The sequence below is a fragment of the Condylostylus longicornis genome, unplaced genomic scaffold, assembly GCF_029603195.1.
Source record: "Condylostylus longicornis isolate FDR11 unplaced genomic scaffold, ASM2960319v2 ptg000048l, whole genome shotgun sequence".
Classification (NCBI taxonomy): domain Eukaryota; kingdom Metazoa; phylum Arthropoda; class Insecta; order Diptera; family Dolichopodidae; genus Condylostylus; species Condylostylus longicornis.
The window spans coordinates 3,608,081-3,630,648 of NW_026578017.1; the positions used below are offsets into that span (position 1 = coordinate 3,608,081).

A 22,568-nucleotide genomic window follows, 5' to 3' on the forward strand; every position below is an offset into this window, starting at 1 on the left:
ATTTAATACAAAATGAATAACTTTGTTGAAAAAAAAACTATTACATATTTTTATTTTTCCTTTCACTTATTTTTAATACGCCTTACTTTATATTTAAAAAGCAAAAAGAAGATTTAATTGTATAAAACATTGCTTGAATTGCAATCAATATAAGGTGAATCTCATTATCCATTCAAAAAGCCGGAATTTAAAATTTAGTTTTGGCTTACAAATTTAAATTAATACAAAGTGTTTTCTAACAAAAATTATGATCAATATTAAGAGAAATTGTAAATCAACCTTTCCACAATTAATCATATTGCGGGAAATTGTCGAAATTTTCGTATATATTTATAGAAATTCCTTATGAGCTGATAGCTTACGGAATACATTGCAGCATTTACATATTTACATACATACATTGTATGTGCATTTGTATATTTTCATACATATATTTGTGCATACAATGCATGTATTTTATATACATACATACACACATTGTACATACATAATACAATTGTTTTTCAGAAAGAAATCCTGAAAGAATTTTATTTTTAAATCTTCCAACTTATTAGTTCTAGGATTATTGAAGTTTTATATTTGCTAATTTAGTTATTGAACATATTAAAATAAATATACACCATTCCAATGATAAAACAAGCATTTTGTTTTTCAAAAAATAATAGTTTTATTTTCTATTTTCTCACAACTTCTAATAACATTTATCAAAAAGTTAGTATAAAAATTTTATAATAATAATTCTATTGAACCACAGACATGATCAAAGCCCACTTTTTTTAGGCTTCGTGCCTTAGTACCTACATTTAAAGATTTTGTAGTAAATTAATAACTCTTTCTATACTGAGTTTATAGATGTTGTCAAAAGTTGGAAAAACGTTAAATAAATTTTAAAATCGATATACATAAGTATAAAATACACATTCTACGAGTATTCTTAGCTATACATTTTATATTATAAGTTCCTACACAATTATACTTACAATAATATGTGCATATGATCTACATAATAGGGAAGAATAGCGACACAACTCCAAAATATAACTTCTACTTCCGGAATTTAAAGTATATATAGCCGAGTGTAAATTACTATCGAAGGCTAAAAACGTTGGTGTAGATAATAGAACTATTTTACAAATATATGAACAAATTTTCTGTATTAATTTGTTACAAGAAAGCTTTATTATACTGAAGTATAATGGTAATAAAAGTACATTTGCAACTCTTTATTTTGACTTATGTCATTGTTCTTGCAAATTTGCGATATTTCATGTAAACAATTTTTTTAAAACTTTATATTATAACTTTACTTCATCTACATTTTTATTTCATCTATATGTTTTTCTAATAATAGCTTTATAATTTTATTTTAACTTCATGCAAAAATATCACAATGTAAACACCCACCATTAGGACTTTAAATTGGTTAAATTAAAAATTTCTATTCATTCACATTCACAAAAAAAAAACTATATTAGAACAATTCATGACTAGTTGCCTTTTTTATTTTTCAAAAACCCCAATTGAAAGGGATCTAATAAAAATAAAAACAATTACATAATAACTATAGAATATTTACAAGTAAATTTTAAACAATATGCCTTATAACTAAATAAGTAACTTAAAACTTTTGTGTTGAATTAATTTAAAAACGATTTTCACAAGTGGGTTCAATTGTTATTCTTGCATATGGACTTCCAGAGCCTATATGACGTCTATGTGAACGCTTTTTTCTTAATCCTAGAACAACTATCGATATAAGTGTTATACACACAAATAGAATTCCAAATATAATAAACCCATTTATGATATTTTTAATATGTTCCGGCCAATCACATTCAAATTTTTCGTTAATTTTATTTATTTGCTGCATATGTAAGTGTTTTGGTTCATAGCATTGTCCAATTACTGTAAAGTTATATTCCCTAATCCATTGTAATTCGCAATCACATCTTAATGGTGCTCCATCTAAATTTAAAATTTTTAAATTTTCAAATACAAATTTTAATGAAGAACTTAGTGTTGTTAAAGAACTTCCACGTAAATTCAATTCCTGTAAAACAGTATCAGTTTCATTTCGAATAACACTTTCACCAAAAGCGTGGGGATCAAAATATTTTAATTCTTTACAATTTTGTAAATATATTGTTTTTAATGCTGGTAATCCAAAAAAAGCATATTCGTTAATTGATTTTAAATTTGGCATATCATTTAAATATAATGTATGCAAATAAAATAAATGCGAAGCAAATGTTTGATTTAAAAATTCAATTGGGTTATTACTATAATCAATTAATTTAATATTTCTAGGTAGCTCTGGCATTCTATACATATTATTATTAGATATGTACAAATTTTGTAAATTAGTACCACGATTTAAATGTAAAACTTCTAAGTTACAACCATTTAAATTTAAAGTTCTAAGATAAGGTGTAACGCCATAGAATTCAAAAAAATCTAATGATTTTAAATCTTTGCTTTCATTTAAATTTCTATTCCATGATAAATTTAAATCTTGTAATTTTGACAAATGAGAGAATAAAAGAAAATTAATTTTTTTTAAATTATTATGTGATAAATCTAGTTTCAGAAGCATCTTTAAATAATCAAATGCATTCATCGATATTACTTCTATTTCATTCCAGCTTAAATCAAGTTCTTCAAGTTGAGCTGAATGTTTAAAATTTTGATCATATAGAATTTTAATTTTATTTTTTGATAAAATTAATATTTTCATTTCATTCTTATTAAAATTTGGTATTTCACTAATAGAATTCCCATGCAAATCAAGTTTGATCAAATAAGATAGTAGTTCTTTGTTTTCGAAATACGTTTCATTTAAATTTTTAGATTTACAGTCAGCTTCTTCATATTTTAAACCAGAGTCTTCATTAGTATGATTTAAACACGAACATATTTTATCTTGGCATAAATAAGTACTTTCATTTGAATTATTAAATTCATCCGCCTGTGCAATTATTGCGATATATATTAAAATAAATATTCCATTTTTATAGATCCTTTTCCAATGCGGATACATTATTATATATTTGTAGTGTCTCAGTCTCCTTGTTGCAAAACTAAAATGAAATGTTTAACAAACCATTAATATTTTAAGTATGTTAGATGATTGATTTAATAAAAGTAAAAGAAGCATTTAAAACTTCGAATATTTTCATAATGTAAATTGAAATTGAAATTTTTTAAAATCTTACATTTCTACCTTCTAGTTTTTCTAAAAATTGAATTTTATTTGAGGTAACTTTGAATTAATAAAATTTTTATCTAAAAGTAAGCTTTTTTTCGATAAGATTATCACGAAGTTCTGTATTTTTTTATTTCTTATCAGCTGACATTTTTTTGGCCTTTATTATATGTATGTACTCATTTATGTATGTGGTTATGATTGTATTATTCCTCATTGAATATCGTGTATTACTGGAAATTACTCATCCATGTGGTCGATGAAAAAAATCAAATAATTTAATAGGATATTATGTGGTGTGGAACTTTATTTTTTTCTTTAATTTTAATTCACAAAAAAAGTAATTTCAAATGAAAACATATGAGATATACAAATGTATTTGACCTGAGCCGTCTTCAGGATTCTGAAATTTTTAGTTATATTTGATTATACGAATATGAAAATTTGTGACAATAGAATACAAAAATCTTTCTGATATGAAAAATGAGTCCGATAAAAAACTACGAGTGTAAATGTTTAACTTCAAAGGAAAAAGATGTGGGATATAATTTTATTAGAAGAAATAAATTTTTTCGCACGATGTGCCCCTTGTTACCTAACGTGACTCTGTCTTAATTCTTAACTTTTTTCTTTATTCTTTTTAGTACACCAAATTTCGAATAATTACAATTTTTTAACTATATTTAAGGTAATTGCGAATTGCTACCAACTTTTTGATAAATGTTATTAGTCATAAGTTTATCATTATTACTAATTTTCTGAGAAACTATTACGAATTTTGTCGATCAGTTCAGTTAAGTGATAGTAATTAAATATTATTTTTATGAAACTTTTATTTATTTTGTAATATACACTTTTTTAATTTTCTTAGTAGGGGTTGTGTTAAGATAGATGTGAAATTTTTTTTTATGTTTTTTTATTTCATGAAATATCAGTGTTATCCCAAAAAATTACACACGAAATACAATAACATCATCATTGAAATGAGCTTTGAAAGGGTTAAAGTTTATTAACACAAATATACGTCATTACTGCAAGAATGTATATATTTTTTGTACATTGTATTGTCGGAAAAATTTCAATTTTCACATTAATTTAATTATAATTCGACAATTTATGTAGATAAGAAATAATGTTCATATTTTTGATTAAACCTAGTTTTTATTTTACAGAAGTTTTTTATACAGAAGTATCTACCACTTGACTAGCGATATGTTCATATCAATATAAAATTTATACACAAATGCAAAGGTGACGATAAAATTAAAATAATATTACAAATTTTTGAAATACTTACAATAAAAGACAGTATTTTACTAACAACCCGTTATGTGTTCGTTTAATGAAATAAAAACGCTTCTATCATAGATAATAAAATAAAATTATTTGTAAGTATCGTAGAATACGACATTAAGCTATCAACAGAGAACAAAAAAAAAGAATTTTGTGTTGATTAAATAGTTTTTATTATACGTAGTAGTATTGTAGTAGAAAAGTATTAAAATGAACACTTTTATAATTTAATTCAGTACACACATTATATTTAGATTAAGGTCCTATAATGAATCATTTAGATTTTAAACTTCGTTCAAATGCAAGTTATAATCTTTGTAAATAGATTCATATTGAATAAATAGTTGTATTTTTTTTAAACATCATTTATTGAACATATCTGTTTTCTACGAATAAATTATTGTTAGATTAATGTGAATAATATTCAATTGCATTTATATAATGATCCGATTATATAATATCGTTTGTTTAAAGGTATGTGTATAGTTTCTTTGAAATTCATGTCATTCTATTCCTTGATTTTTTCTTTATTTTTACACATATATTTGTAAAATTATGTAATTATATTTGTAAATTATGTAAGTGAATACATACTACAAATTAATTTATATTTGGCTATTCGTAATTCCATTAATTGTCTAATTATGTTAATTTTCACGTAATACGTTAGAAGAAAAGACCTTCTGTTGATATATACAAATGTCGATAGATTATGCCAATTTATTTACTATTTACTTCGACGTAATTTAAATTTAACAGTTCGTATTATGTAAAGGCAGTGCAAAATGATGCATAATTTTTTTGGTAACGTCTCTGTTGTCACGTTTATACTAAATTAATTTTTGCTAAACAGAAAATGGAAATATATTCGCATCGGAAAATTTTTTCCGCAACCATGACGTTCGAACGTAAAACTAGTTATGAAGTTATGTAAACTAAACAATATTGACTATAGCTGACATCCAAAGTGCAGCATTAATGTGTAGAATCAAAATTTTATAGAATGCAGCAAAATCGCAATTTCTAAAAATGGGTTTCAGCTACGCAGTAAGTAAGAAACTACTTTTTTGCGACATGACAAAACAGTAAGGTTACTCCAATTAAGGTTCAATTAAAAAATTAGATCAAGCCGGACAATTTTTTTTGGCACTATCATGCCAGTTATTCAAATTTTAACGTTTGAATAACCAACCAATATGTTTGTGGAATATTTAGTAACAAAATTCGTTTACTTGACACTGATTTGTTTTGGAATTGAAGTTACAAGCAAAATTTAAAAAAAGTAATATATTTATACCGAGAATTTAAAAAAAAATGGAGGGATAATACGAGTACATATTATGAAATTAAGTATCTGAAATTTTGTAGACACGAAAAATTGACTATGGAAAGAAAGATATTGTTCATATCAATAAGATTGAAACATAAAATTTGTTTCTAATTGCTTTAAGAAAAAGGCCATGTGGAACAAAGTGCTAAATGAAATCAAAGAAGTGAATAGTAAAGAATAGAAGTAGAAGTAAGTATCCTTTCGACACCCACGAAATAGATAAACAATATTCTTGAATTTGATATAACAGAATAAAACATGGGAACAATAACATCAGGGGAAGGTTTTATTACAACTTAAATCAAATAACTGATTTGAGATAATCTTTATTAACATTTGATTATTAATGTTCGAAAAAATGTTTTTTTGATTTGAAGTATCATAAAAATACTGAAAACAGAAATGATAATGCGTTTCACGGTTTTTACAGATTTTATTTTATACGATTGAACAAAATAACACGTCAAAATGAAATTGTTACATCTCAAATGTTTTAAACTTTTGCTTTGCATTCTTTTTGCAATGCAGTCGTTTTTAAAGTTTTACTATGATATTAATACTGCAGCTAAACTAGTAAAACTTTTTTCACTGCATTTTGCTGGTCACGGTACATTTTGAATACAATTTTATTAAAAATGCGCTATAATGAAAAAAGTTTTTTTGTATATTTGACTTAAATGCGACCATAAGTAGGAAAAATTCAATCACTCATTTAAGAACATATTGTTTTTTATACCTATAGGTTTTTTTTCTATCTCCGAAAAATATGGCGCTAATGATAAATTAGGTTAAAGGAAAATTTAGTCATGCAAATAAAAAGTATGCGTACAATTCCTTATAGAATGGAAATGTATTTTTTTACAAATTATTTATTTGAACCGACCTTGTTATTTTACAAACAAAAAAAAAGAAATATAATAACAATATGTTTTAATTGCCGGTAAAAAAACAGTTTTTAATTAAAATATGTATGTATACTAGAAAAATTTCAAGATCACAAATGGTCATACATAGCAATATGATCGCAAATGAACGCATACATGTATTTATAGATACTGAGATGTTTGTATATATGTGTTAATATACATATATGACACAAAAATCTTACATAAATGACATCTTAAATTAATAAGCTTTAATTATAAAGTTGTTTTTAATTTATAGGTTCACATGTATATATACATTAAAATTTTTCTTCTAATTCGCAAAATATGCACTATTTTTAAAATATGTATTATATTTTTTCACGAATTTAATAATTTACTAAAATTTTAATTTCATAATGTGTGAAAAAAAATATGTCAAAAACAACGCAAAATATTTTTTGCAATATTCATACTTCACAGTTTAACTCACAAAAATGTAAATATTTGTGCAAATATGTAGGTATATGATTATTATAAAAATTATTTGATAGGAATATATGTGTTTGTGTATCTTATACGAGAAAAACAAAAACGAAATTGAATAAAAGCTATAGTGTGTCAAATCATATTCACTTGCAACATAAAACAAAAGATTTACAATATTATAATATAATTTATACACGTGCTTAAAATATAAATAATTTATTGTTAATCCTGTTTATTATAACAATATTCATTGTTACGTACGTACAATGTTTCAAATTATAATATTTATAAAAAAATTACCTATATGAATATACATACCTAGTTATAAATTTTAAAAATATAAAAACAAAATATTTACATATACGTGTACCCACATACCGAACATTTATGCACAAACAAATGTAGGCATAATATACTATATGTATTAATTTTAAAATAAAAAAAATAGAAAATGTCAAATTTCTTACCATCAAATTATAAAAATAAATAAATAAATTAAATTTAAATTGGCAAAAAAATCAAACAATTAAAAAAAAAGCTCATAAGAAATCAAAAAAATTAAACAAAAAAGTTTTTATGTCAATTCTTTTAATGTAAACAACAATCATAACATCGTCTCATCTCTACTTCACTGTTCATGGAAATAATAAAAACTGAAACAAATTTTATCGTGACAATCAACTTAAAGTCGATAAAATGGAAAAATCATATACACAAACACATAAAAAAAAATAATATGTGCATGTACATAATGTATATATATATTTGTATATTTTTTATTTACATTTGTACTTCTTTCTGTTAATATTCAATATTCTGCTTTTGTTCATCTACCTGAATATACATATAAAGCTTTTCCGGTTTTTTTTTACAATAAACATCAAACTCCGTCTACATAAGACATATATTTTGACAATGAATTGACGTTATTTTTTAGAAAAATGTCATCTGACTTCCTTTTAGCATTTTTCCAAAAAACTTTTGAAAAAAAGTGCTTATTCTTAATTTCACTCTGTCCGTCCGTGGACATATTTACAAAACTTTTACACCTTAACTTTTATTTGAAGATAGAAAGCTGAAATTGCATACGTACGTAGGCCCTCAAACCCTTAAAAATTCTCCATTTTTCCATTTGTCAACTATTCAACAACGAAACCATAAGCATTTTTCAAATTTTGCAAACGCAAAAAAATAATGGCTTGCTTCTCCTACCGCGGGATATAATAATTGAACTTAAAAGAACAAAACGGTTGTTAAAATTTACCGTTACCTAAAACACTTTTATTCCAAATTTTTTATATCGCTTGTCTTCTAGACCGAAAGGTTTAGGAGTTTGAAATTAGAAGGTAAAACTACTTCATTTTGTTATTTCGAAATTTGTAAAATTCTAATTTTTGGGACCTTACATTTCCAAAACTGTAAGCTTGCACGAATTTCTATAAATGCAGAAAGCTAACGGTAAATGCCATGCCATTAAAAAATATAATTATTTTTTTAACTCACGCAATGAACCCTTGAATTCGAGCACTATATTAATGCCTGTTTAAATTTTTTTTTGTTTTATTTCAAGAAATACATACAATGCTCATCCTAGAAATACGCAATTTTTGAAATATATTCGTATATAAATGAAAGTAATTTTAATTATATAGTACAAAGCTTAATTGTATTGTTCTTCAAAGCACTTGTTGAAGGGACAAGTGCTAAATTACAATTGACCATTGGCTTGATCCAACTTTATTTATTTTAAAAACCTAATTCTAATTTTATTGATTGAAATATGAAAATTTGTGCTTTACTTGTTATTAAAGTAAATTGTGTTCATAAATAATATAAGTACATATTATATAGCTATAGGTGATTGTGATGTTCCTTATCCTTATTCTCTTTTTTATAAATTGTGGAATATTTGACTGCATCCGCCTACAGTTTTAGAGACCCACAAGTATTACCAAGCTGCATAAAGACGCCAAATTAAATTTTTTTTTAAGTTAAGGTTGATAGACATTTCAATATACCTTTTGTTCGATTAATTTTTTTTGAATAAAAAATTTTTAATTCTTGCACCATTTATTTGATGAGTAAGTATATCTATTTTTTGTATTTTTTTTTCTCCCTAACCAAATAGTTATTTAAGATAAGCTATATAGATATAGATAGGGTTATGGTTAGAAAGATCTCAAAACATTCTGAAGTACATGGGCATTTTCGGAGTTCGAAATATCCCTTTTTATGTTCTCTTTGTTTAGTATCGAAAATCAGCAAATCGTATGGAATATCCCCAAATGGTTTAAGTACACTATATAGGTTTAGTTCCAATATTTAAAAAAAATCGGTTCTATTTGGTGGTAAGTTCAATTGATAAAATTTTTTGAAAATCAGCTGCAATTATAGTAAAGTAAATTTTTGTGTAATATTGTGTCTCAGGAGAGCCTAACAAAGCCTCTCAAATTTCTATCCAGATTAAAACTTTTTTGTTTATATTCTATTTATGGCCAAAGAACAACTTAGTTAAGATAAAAAACTTAAAATTTGATTTTTTTTCTTTTATGAATACAACTTGTGCAAAACATGGTTGATGAAATTTAACGCTGATCCAAAAGCTTTTAAACTTAGGTCATCACGATTTTCTTTATTGTTTTAAAAATGAACTTTGAAATTAATTTATGCATGGTTACCTACACTTACTTAGCTCTTTTTTAGAAATGTGATGACTAAGTTCTTTTTTAGAAATGAGAATAGTCGTATAATACTCAATTGCTATTCAAATTCCAATACTACGACACATACTTTATAGCTTTTGAGTGGAAAAAAGTGAGTTCTTATAAAAGCTAAAAGCTTTAAGTTTCAGTTATTTTTTGAATTTTAAAATTAGTCAAATACATTTTACAAAATTCTAAAAAATGCAAATTTTCAAAATATCCCAATCTAAAAATAACGAAAATTAGAAGTTCTGATTTAAAAATCTAGTATGACATTAAAATAACTTACCTGATAATGGATGCTATACATCGCTAATGAACTTCCTTTACCGTATAGTTTAACACCAATTTTACATTAATTTATAAGTTAATAATAATTTTTGAAATTTTATTTAAAAGTTAATTATACTCGTAATTGAAATTGTAAATTGTAAAAAATTGTAAAAAATGTTGTTTAATAAATAACGTAAAAAAAAAAACTGATTTCAACAAATTCCAATTAATTTATTAATAACAATTTTAGTTAAAGGGCTACACAAGAATATAAAATTTTCATTTCAACATGCAGTCATTGTGAGTATAACCGGTTAACTCACAATATTTTTGACAAAACAAAATCCCATATAGTTTTACATTAAAATGTATAATTTCATTCAATTTCGCTCATTTCAAATCACATAATTAAAATTTTTCTAAAAAAGTCTAGAGAAATAATCCTCACTTTTTTAGTGAAGGTCTTTTTGTTTACGATATATTTTGGGAATTTTACAAAACTGTTCAATATGAACTCATTTTTACCGACCGTATTGTGTAAACAATAGGTAGGTTATGTGATGGCAACAAATTTTGCCTATCGAGTTTTCGGTGGGAACGTACTTCTCCATAGTAGGGAAGTGTAAATAAACTATTTTTAGCAACCTGTCGGTGTGTGTGCACGCGTGTATCTCAAGTTTGGCTGAACTGATTTTGATGAAATTTTATATGTAAGTTTATTTCCACCATATGGCACGGATTGATCAACTTTTGGTATATATCAGAAACTGCACTTTTTAGCGGGCCTGTTTTACATTTTTGAACATTTTGAAGAAAATATTCAACCGATTTACTTGAAATTTTATATATAAGCTCAGCTCGACCGTCCGCGAAAATTCCCATGTTTTGGAAGAAATGAGGCATCGGCAACTAGACGTTTACTACGGGCCAAATATACATTTTTGTGTATATAAAGAGAAATAACCAACCGATTTCATTAAAATTTAAAATTTGAATTCCTCGTATTAAAGCAATGAACATGTAAATTTTTTGGAAAGGTCAGGCATCGGCAACTAGACGTATACTACGGGCCAAACATACACTTTTGTGTATATAAAGAGAAATAATCAACCGATTTCATTGAAATTTAATATGTGAATTCCTCGTATTAAAACAATGAACATATAAATTTTTTGGAAAGATCAGGGCTCAAAAACTAATTTGCGGGCCGATTTTACATTTTTCACCATTTTGAAGAAAATATTCAACCGATTTACTTGAAATTATATATTTGAGCTTTGTTCGACCGTCCGCGAAAATTCCCAACTTTTGGAACAAATCAGGCATCAGCAACTGGACGTTTACTACGGGCCAAATATACATTTTTGTGTATATAAATAGAAGTAATCACCCGATTTCATTAAAATTTAATATTTAAATTCCTCGTATTAAAATAATTAACATATAAATTTTTTGGAAAGATCAGGGCTCAAAAACTGATCTGCGGGCCGATTTTACATTTTTCACCATATCTTCGGAACGAATTAATGGAATTCCTTGAAATTTGATATTTGAGTTCTGGTTGTTATCGAAACTAACTGGCGAGCATTCCCGGGAATTCGGGTAGCACAAAGCGAAACTCTACTAAGAGCTAAATTTACATTTTTCTAGGTATGTTAACTATAAGCTTACTAATGTCCTAAAAATTGGAAAGAAGTATTTAACAGACATTTGTATAATATTCTGTAACACTTTCATTTAACTAGACAATACACAATGCGGTCGGTTATGTGCTGATCACATCAGATTTTTTTTTGAGAATGTACCCATTTAAATAGCCGATACCCGTTTCAATAATGCTAGGTAAAAAGTTTAATTACGGTACTAATACGATTGTACTGCCGTCTCAAAGCTTTCAATACCTTTACGTTGTAAAACAACTACTAAAGCTTTTAATACATTTTGAAATATAATTTTTACAATATTAATACATACTTTGATGTTTGTTTGAAAATTTCAATTTACAGTTCTGTACAAATTTTAATTTTTAACAAACGTTACCACATCATTAAAGACATAGTATTTTTATGTTGCATTTTAGGAAAAAAAAACTTAATAACTAGCACTTTATTGCAGAAAATATATGTTAGTTTATTTAATTGGTTATTTCGGAAAAGCTAGGATATTATTTTACGTATCCTCTACGTACGGAACGTATGTATGAAAAGTGTACAATCAAGAGCTTTTACCACACTTTTTGGAATGTGATACTTTGCAAAGTTTACGTTCTACGCGCATAATTGAAGTCACAGATAATGGGAATTTATTTGAGCATCACTTAAATTCGGAACTCTCTTAAAAATCACAAATTCTTAACCATTTTTCTATGTGAAATTAAGCGTGTTCAACTGTTACTATATAGTATAAAAATTGTAGATGAACATTATTCAAATTAAGGTTTTGTCATTATTCATAACCTTTTACTATTTCTTAGCAAGCAAAAGGGAAACGGTAAATACCATGCGCCCTCAAAAGATATAGTTATTTATTTTAACTCAGTTACTTCACAATTGAATTCGGTTATTATGTTAACGCATCTTTCGAAATTCTTTTTTTTCCTTCTAAATGTATGCATTAATTTGAAATGTCCGAATTTATTATTTTGTTAAACTTTCACTTGTTCAAGAGGAACGTGTGGCTTTAAAAGCCATTGGTTTAATATGATTTTATTTTCTTAAGTTTATACAAGTTTGATTCTGTCAAAACAAAAATCAAGTAATATTTAAATACAACAGATAGTTTAACTTTGTAAATAAAATTTAATTAACATACATACATATGCACATATGTTAAGATACATAATAATGATGCCCACATGCACATATGTATATCCGTAAACTTATTTCGTATATATGTTCATATGTAAATATTATTTTATGATGTATAAATATCTTCAACAAGTTTATAAAAACTTGATGTAGACAAAAACAACAAATGCAAGGTCAGCTTGAAATGATTAAGTGTGTATACACATATAAACTGATAAAATTATGTATTTACCTCCACTACTGTATAATATAATATATGTATTGGCAAAAAGTTAATCTATGGGAATATTTTAAGACGCATATGCTTATTGATGTATTTTATAAAAATAATTTCTGATTTCCGTAAACACGTTTATTGGTTATGTTAGCGGGCTCGTCTCAATTTATAAAAATGTTGCAAATTTGTAAATAATATGATAACAAAATCATGAAAATTAATAGAAAAAAAAACACAAGATATTATAGTAGAAAAGCTTTTTTTCTTAGTTGAATAATATGCAGATTTACATATACATACAAAATTATATAAGAAATTGACGTATTTTAGCAATTATTATGTTTACAGAATTTGCATTTGCGTTGCGTTTTCGTTATTTTGAATTCAGTTTAAATTCAAAAAATGTTACATTTTTGGTTTTAAGTTGTAGAGCCACATACATATATGTTTATAGGTAAATATTTTATTCGAATCGCCTTTGAAAAATAATTTTTAATTTAGGCTTTATAAACATTTGGCATGCTAATTATTAATCAAGCGATAGCTGGCAAATAATCACAATATACATGTGTATATCAATTGCGAACGGTATGCTAACTAAGTTAAATGTTAAAGTTCTAAGTTAGTGACTGACTTAACTAAGTTAAATAAAAAAATTTTTTAAGTAGTTTTTAAAAAAACTGCTCTTAAAAGGGCTTCAGTATCTGCTCAAGCATTCATAAAACAAAAACTGCAAAAATTGTGAACCGATTTCTGGAAAAACTTTCATTCACAGAATATTCAAACAACTGCGAAAAAATTTTTGAATTTTTTTAAAAGCTTTTTTTTTGCAGTTGTGACAGTTGTTAATATAGTTTACGAACAAACTTCACTTTAACTAAGTGAAGAAAGAATATTCGAAAAAGCCCCCTTTAAATAAAAACTTTTTTAATAGTTTAAGCAAATATATTTTTCCATTTTTTCAACTAATACGGGTTAACGTATGCGTGATATATAAAGTTTTATTTGTAACTGCATCATATTGCACTTAACTCAACTGTCGTTTTAGTCTCGGGTAATATATGACTTTGTCATTTTTTAAACTGTTTTTGAAGGAAAGAAGTTATGTAGATCAGTATAATATCACCCATATTCTATTAGTGGCGTCCTGACGTGATAAAAAAAACTGTCCCATCACGTATTATTAAAAAAAAATATTTTTAGGTTGGCTAAAGGTTTATTTTTTTTCCCCATAGAAGGGAAGTGTAAATAAACTATTTTTACCAACCTGTCGGTGTGCATGCGTGTATCTGAAGTTCGGCAGAATGATTTTGATGAAATTTTATATGTAAGTTTATTTCGACCATGGCATCATATATAAGTTCCACTCAACCATCTGCGAAACCTCCCAACTTTTGGAAGACGTCAGGAGCTGGACGTTTACTACGGGCAAATATACATTTTTGCGTATATAAAGGGAAATAATCAACCGATTCGATTGAAATTTAGTATTTAAATTCTTCGTATTAAAACAATGAACATATAAATTTTTTGGAAAGATCAGGGCTCGAAAACTGATCTGCGGGTCGATTTTACATTTTTTACCATATCTACGGAACGAATTGATGGAATTTCTTGAAATTTAATATTTGAGTTCTGGTTGTTACCGAAACTAACTGGCGAGCATTTCGAGGAATTCGGGTTGCACAAAACGAAACTCTACTAAGAGGCAAATTTACATTTTTGTAGGTATGTTAACTATAAGCTTACAAATTCCCTAAAAATTGGAAATAATTATTTAACGAGCATTTTTATAATATTCTATAACACTTTCACTTAACTAGACAATACACATTGCGGTCGGCTATGTGTTATTTTCTTTAGAAATTGCTTTATTTCTTTATACCTTTTTCATCTTTATAGCTAATGTCAGCTTGATATTTTGATTTGAGATCAATCCGAAACTCAAGCAGCATGTCTACTATGTGAGCTTGAAAGCCCGAAAATGAAGTTAAGCTATTAAATTTAAATCATTGTTAACATTTCAAGTCAAGTATTGATTTGAGTGAAGCCAGCTTCAAGTCAAGTAACGCTCATATAGACATAAGGCTTCAAATATGTACGCTTGAAGCAGCCATATAAGTGGGGTATATATCACTATAACATCTTACCGTGTATCCACTATACATATGAATATATATACTTATGTACAATATAACAATATATAAAATAGGTATAAAAAGGTAGAGGTTTAAACCTGTTGCTTTCTTACATTTGAATGTTTTTACCTAACTTTCAGGAAATGAAAAATAAATTTTGTTTTTATTAAGAACAACAACATTTTTACCTAACTCTTATTTTATTTAACTTCGCTATTTTTGATAAATTCTTTTGTTTACAAAATTTTGTTTTCTCTTTTGCCTACACAGATCTTATTTCCATCTACATATTTCTTAATGAAATGGAATGTTTTGAGAATAGTGAGAGTAACAACGAAAACTAACGACTTGGAACGAGTGCTTGAAAACTGCTTCTTAAATAGATATGCTTTGATTGCATATGTAAGTGAAAGTTTTGTGTTTGGAGGTTTGTTTAAAGAAAAAAAAATTCAAGCAATTTTTCAAAAATGTTCTAACAATAACAAATCGTGGCTTTCATATTGCAAAAACTTCGTTAAAACTGCTGGGGAAATTAATGAAAACCACTTAGATAACTTAAATTAAGATATAAGTATGATATAACTCGTATTATGCACATTTTTATTTTTTCAACTTTAATTACTTCAAATTTTCAAGATCAAAAAGTATAATCAAGTTTCTTCAACTCTAAAAGCAAACATAATTAAGATAATAACCCTTTGGATTTGTTGATATACAGTAATACCCCGTGTTACGTACGCTCGTTTTACGTACCCTCGCACTTACGTACATCTCATTTTTGTCCCCAATTGCCCATTATACGTTCAATGATTCACACTTACGTACAAGTACATTTTTTCTGGTTTTGAAATTTATGGAAAAAAAAATTATGTATACCAAATTGAGAATGTACACTTGTAACAACGTGTTTTTATTTATATTTAAATTATGTATTGATGAATTTTAAAGTTTATGTTTTATATTTCAGTTTTGTTTGATATTTATATATGTATATGAATTTGTTTTTTGTTTTGTTTTTTTAATACACGTTAAGTGTTAAATATAGTATAAAAACGTATGAAATAAAAGTATAAAACTGCATACATAATATCCATCTTTTTCTTTTTATTTATATATTTATTGTTTTAGTTTGTTTCAAACATATTATTCATCAATAAAGTAGTAGATTCATTCTACGTACATTTTTGTTTTACGTACACGCTCCGGTCCCAAAGGGTACGTAAGTGCGGGGTATTACTGTATTGTTTATTTCATCACAATCAAATTTCGTTCTATATTTTTCCTTGATGCTAAAATTCTATGTACAAAAATCTACTAAAGCAAAACGAAAACTCATGTTTTCTTTCTATAAAATAAAACCAGGTTAGGTTTTCAAAACAAAGGTTTTCTTGAAAGATTGATCTTAAAATTGAAATTTATATTTTGACAACCCAGATTAATTAAATACAATAAACAATTTTTATTAAATGAAATTAGCCCCTCTCGAAGGATCTAAGCCTTATGAGGGTCACGGCCTGACACTCTCCAGCAAATGCTCTACCGCCTTATCCTCTGCCAAACAGAGACCACTACAGTAATCATTCACCACAATCTCTATCAATAATCGTAATAATTTCAAATACATTATGTATGTACACACAAAACGCAGCAAGAAAATAATAATTTATTCTTGAAAAAAAACTATTCGGTCTTTAGGTTTCTTTTAATTATTTTCAATAATTTCTCATTTTTTTAGTAAAAATTCGCATAAAAAATTTTTAATAACTGCGTATGGGATAGTGGAATTCTTAACTACATCATTTTGACACATTATGTACTTAATAAACAAAAAAAAATTTTAATTTTAAAACTTCAATTACGCTGATATCAATAAAAAACGACTTCACATAAAGACTCTTCAGTAACAGCGCGATATTGATTCAATTTATTTTTGAGTGTGGTAGTAAGCGCGCTTTCTCATTTTTTTTCATTTCTTAAAAATATATACTCAAGAATCGCGTGATGATTTTTTTGTAAGTTTATTATTTTTATTATCAGGTGATTACTTAATATTTGTTTATTTAATATTTTGTAGGAGAATAACATTCAATTTTCATAATTTTTCTCATTTTTCTACATTTTGCTTATAGCTTAACCAACCAACACTTTTACATTTTTAACATTACATTACATTTTTACGGTTGATGTAATAGAGTACACATTTTTACATTTCCAATGATTTCATTAATAATTTTGAATTAATTTTGAATGAAATCAATTAAGAAGAAGTTTATAATTGTTATTATAGAAGTATACATATGTATGTATTTAATTAGATGAGAATTGAAATTTTTTTAGAACTATTTTAAGCAAATTGTTCTATTAACATTTGAAAAGCTAATATGTTTCATATTTAATTATAGGGCTTTTTCGATAATTCAGTTCTGTACTGAAAGATCTAACTTAGGTTTGTAAAAACTTTTTACGCATACTTACAAACTTCTACAATCTGAATGACATATCTTTGCATGTCTGAAATGTCTAAAAATTTTTTTAACAAGCTTTTATTTTGTTGTTTGCAAATTGTCAATTTTATAAAAATAAAAAAGAAAGATATCTGAAGAACAAAAAAAATTTCTAAGCAAATATGTTACAGATCAGATAATTGATCTACTTAATGAAAAAATTGAAAAAAGTAATATACGTTTTTATCTGCAAAATAAAAGAAGACGAAAGCATTTTTTACTAACATACATTAAAAAAAAACGAAAAGAACCTTGTACCTAAGGTACCCAATTACTTAGAAACAATCAATTTGATGCCGGATACCATATTTTTTGAACATTCCAGGATGGAGCGCGATTGTTTTGTAGTAGTTTGTTTCATCATAAAGTCTGGCTTGTATCAACATTTTTATTTTACATTTATCCCAAAATTTTTAATTTTCTAGCTCTCTATGAAAGAAAAACATAAATTATTAAATGTACAAAACAAAAATTGCATAAATTTACCCCATTAATTCTTCAATATCCGACATTTTTCTATTTTACTAATTTTCACTTTTATTGCAGTATTAAAAAAAAATCTTTAAAATTGCCTAAGAACTTAAAGCTCAATCGTATTTTCGAACGAGCTTTTTTTGCACGAGAACATTATCGAACATGCTACTTTTACAGATTTTGCAGATTCGATTTATCGAACGTGCTTTACATTCAGAACTAAGTTAGAACTGAATTATCGAAAAAGCCCATACTTCTGGTTATTAAAAAAATTTGCAACATTCACATATCATAAAAAGGGTTACTGTTCTTCAACGCTTTCAGTTTTGTTCTCAATAGAAAACAATTTTCCCCAACAAAAAATTTTTGGCGCAGTAGAACAAAATTAAAAAGACGAAGTGTTTTAGAAAAAAATTGTACACTGAAAGGTGAAAAGTTATAAGAAATATTTACTCTAAATCTTTAATAAAGTTTAAATCTTTATATATGTAATTATGTACATATGTATATGTAAATCTCTGACGAAAATTGGCTTCATGGGAATTTGATTTAAAGTTTTAACGTAGAAAAATTTTAAAGCTTTGCCATAGTGCACAATTATAGATTAATGAGGTCAATATTGTGTTATTAAATTAATTACAGCCTCAGTTATAAAGTTTTACTTCTATAATGACAGAAGGTGCAATTATCACAATCTGCTAGGCTTGCCTATAAACTAGTTCCACAATATCTTTTCTGTTTGCGAAGCATCATTATAAGACTGGCATTTAGCCAGCCTACAATTATATATTTGATCCATTTACTTAATTTCGAGAAATGGAACTTTGCATTGCAAACACTAAAGGAGTTTACGAAATGGCATAAATTTTTGCTTGTCGAGTTTTGAAAAAAGTCGAAAGACTTTTTTCCACGGTAGAAAAGCGTAAAAAAAACTATTTTTACCGAGATGTCGGTCCCTGCGTACACACGTGTACCTGTTTAAGTGTTGACTTTACATCTTTGATCATGTTTAAGAAAAACATCAACAGGTTCTCTTAAAATTTTATATATAAGTTTTGTCCAACAGCACGAAAAACCACCTTACCTTTCGAAGTAATTAAATGTCAGCAACTGGACTTTACTAAGGGCAAAATTTACATTTTTGCTCATACGAGTATAAAGAGAAATAATCAACCAATTTCTTTGAAATGTAATATTTGAATTCAGGCTTTTTTAAAATATCAGGGCTCAGGTTTCCAACCGCAGGTATCGATTTTACATTTGCCATTATATGTAAGGAACTGATTTACGACATTTCTTGAAATTTAATTTCAGTTAGTCTGAGTGATGTTTGCTACCCAAACTAACTAACAAATCTTTCAGGGCAATCGGATAGCTTAAAGGGAACCTCTACTAAGACCTAAATTTACATTTTCGCGGTATGTTAATTAATAGCTTACTAGCGTCCTTAAACTTTGAAAGAAGCGTTTAAAAGGCATCTTCATAATCTAGCACAATATTTTCGCTAAACTGGTCAAAAATGTGCTGGCCACATGCGGATTTTTTAAGTTAATGCCGAAATTTTGCATTTTGCTTTTGAGGTTTTTTTAAGAAATTTATTTATCCCTTCAGATAGGATTTTCTGAAGAGCTTACAATTAGTAAACGCAACTCCATAATTTGTGATACATTTCGTGAGTTGTGATACTTTTGAAGAAATGAAGCTACTGGCACCTAGTCAGTTTATGCTGGGCAAACAATTTTTTTAAATTAAATTTTGTTTAAACTAAAAACCGAAATTTCTTACATATTATTTTTCATAAACTGTCACAGTAAACTTTCATTAATACGGGAAGTTAACTTTTCTCCCTTTAGTTGACAAAAATGTTCAGAATGTTAACATTAATAAGAGGAGCATTTATAAATTATTATGAATTTGATATGATTACATTCGTATGTACATCATTTAACTGTTATTGCAATTTTTTCTGAATAGAAGTAGCATCTTTTATAATTCTGGTTGTTTGACGCACTTCGTAATGTTTCTAAAATGTATTTGTATTGCTCGGTTTGTTACCTATGATAGCTTTTCCACAACATTTTAAAATAGATTTAAGAAATTTGTATGATAATTTGATAATTTGTGCAAAAAAATAAGAAAATCAATTTGCAGATTATTAAAAACACCTTTTTAATACATTCTACAAAAATTCTTGCCATATGGCGATGTTTACCTTGAAGACCGTTTCAACCAATTATTATTTTAACCAGTCACGAGTTCAAAATACATATACATGTATATACAAACATACATATGTATGTTTGTATGTAAATATTTATTAGTGTTGTACATACATATTTAAAAATTACACAACATTTAAAAGTTGTATAAATTATTATGTTATTCACGTCAGTTTAATTTTAAAAATATCTACATAGTTTAGTATACATACATAGTACCTACATGCTTATTACGGTTTTAAGTCGAAACCAAAAGTGCAGTCTTAAATTTCAATTATTTAATTTCCATTCAATTATTTTGTAACACTTTTATGTAGTTCTATTCATAAGTATTTTTTATATCAGTATTAATTAGTTCTTAAAATTTTAGGCTCAAGAGTCTAAAATTGAGTGCTCAAGAGTCTTTGATATACGAATACATTTTAAAACAACTATGTACATATGTACGTTATTATACACAGACACACTTCACATTTTTTGCTTCCATTTTAATTGATCACATATACTCGTAAGACTGTCCCATATATTCAAAAACAAGTTAGGTGAATTAATTACACAACAGTATTTTTAAAGTTTTTAAGAAAATTCAGCAGTCTTCCTTTAATAGAAAATTTCATTTAAAACACTTTTATTTTTAAGACTGGTTTTTAATATAAGCTAACAGCTAAAATATGGTTGTCACTAACAAGTGGAAAAGATTACGAACAACAATGTAGACAATTCATTCTTATTGCAAAAGAAGCCATGTAAAACTTGTTTTTTTATATAATAAACAAGAAATTGTAATGATTTTTTTTATTGTTAAGTTTGATTGTCAAATGAAAGGTAACTTGAAATATTGAAAGCAAACAAGAGACGTCTTATTTTTACGTATATATATATATATAAATAAACATTTTGTATATACATACATATGTATGTATGTACATACATCAATAAATTTTGGGGGCCTGTCATTAAATAACATTTTTTTTTTATATACGAGCAAAATGATTTTTTTTGTTGTTTGTTTGTAAAATAATTGAATAGAAATTGTAATAGAAAAATCAGTTTTTTTAATTTAAAATTTGATTAGCGCTATAAAAGGTATCCGCATTCATTTATCACATAAAATAAAAAAATACAAATTTTTAAAGTACATACATACATACGTTATATACGTTACATACATACATATGTACATGTGTACTTACATACGTAATATTTAAACTATATTTTTGTTACGATTCGCATTAATTCAGAAATACTTTTTTAAACATATATGTACATATATTTTTATACATACATATGTATGTAATTATGTAAGGGGAATTCAGTTCTAATTTAAGTTAATATAAAAAACGTTCGATAAATCCAAACTTCTCTTTTTCCTGCGTTATGTTAATTTTCAATCTTTTTTTTCATTTTTCTTCTTTATTTTATATGTATGTTAAATATATTATAAGTATCTTCAAATTCATTATTAGAACTTTTATTAGAACTTTTTTTGTAAATTGAGATTCCTAAATGTATGTAACATTAAATAATATTAAAACATAATTTCTATGTCGTTTTCGTTTCTCCATAAACGAGAACAAAAACTTTTTTATGAATGTTTTCAAAATCTCAGCTGATCGGGTGTTAAATTGGTTTTTAAATTTACATTTTCCACAACTATATATGTAGGTAATAGAATTTCTTGAATTTAAAATTTCAAATAAAATAAACTTCCAAATTTTTCAGAAATTTCAGAAATTATAATATGTACCTACATACGTATATTATTCAGAAATTATTGTATGTATGTATGTGCATATTAGAGTTTATTCTATTATTGGTTTCTAACATTTTTTTATTTTAGTATACTGTTATGTATATTGTTATCTATTTATTATTTTGATAGGAAATAAGAGTTTCATTTGATTCAATATTCATTTATATAGACTTAAAAAATTCTACACACGTGTGGTTTCATTCTAAAAACGCTGAATTCAGAATTCCGATCGAAAAAGTGCGAATTCTTTAAAAAATTGACTGAGCTATGTATGTACATACATATGTACAATATCGCAAAAAAT

At 26.1% G+C, this 22,568-nt stretch overlaps 2 protein-coding genes across 6 annotated transcripts in view; one reads left to right on the forward strand and one right to left on the reverse strand.

The window, feature by feature from the left end:
* Window positions 1–22,568, forward strand: part of LOC129611229 (phosphatidate phosphatase LPIN3) — a 41,247-nt gene that overhangs the window by 247 nt on the left and 18,432 nt on the right. The window lies entirely within an intron of this gene.
* Window positions 846–7,803, reverse strand: LOC129611230 (leucine-rich repeat-containing protein 4B). 2 transcript variants are annotated; one of them, XM_055524253.1, is made up of 2 exons: window positions 3,213–4,016; window positions 846–3,077 (listed from the first exon to the last, which is right to left on the reverse strand). In XM_055524253.1, the coding sequence occupies exon 2, from the start codon at window positions 3,035–3,037 to the stop codon at window positions 1,643–1,645; it is 1,395 nt and encodes a 464-aa protein (XP_055380228.1). In that variant the 5' UTR covers window positions 3,038–3,077; window positions 3,213–4,016; the 3' UTR covers window positions 846–1,642. The 2 variants fall into 2 exon arrangements, with proteins under 2 accessions (XP_055380228.1, XP_055380227.1); XM_055524252.1 differs by lacking the exon at window positions 3,213–4,016 and adding an exon at window positions 7,645–7,803 and having other exon boundaries at window positions 847–3,077.

Excerpts from the sequence above, each read along its gene's own strand:
- LOC129611230 (XM_055524253.1), bottom strand. The coding sequence starts at position 3,037 with ATGTATCCGCATTGGAAAAGGATCTATAAAAATGGAATATTTATTTTA.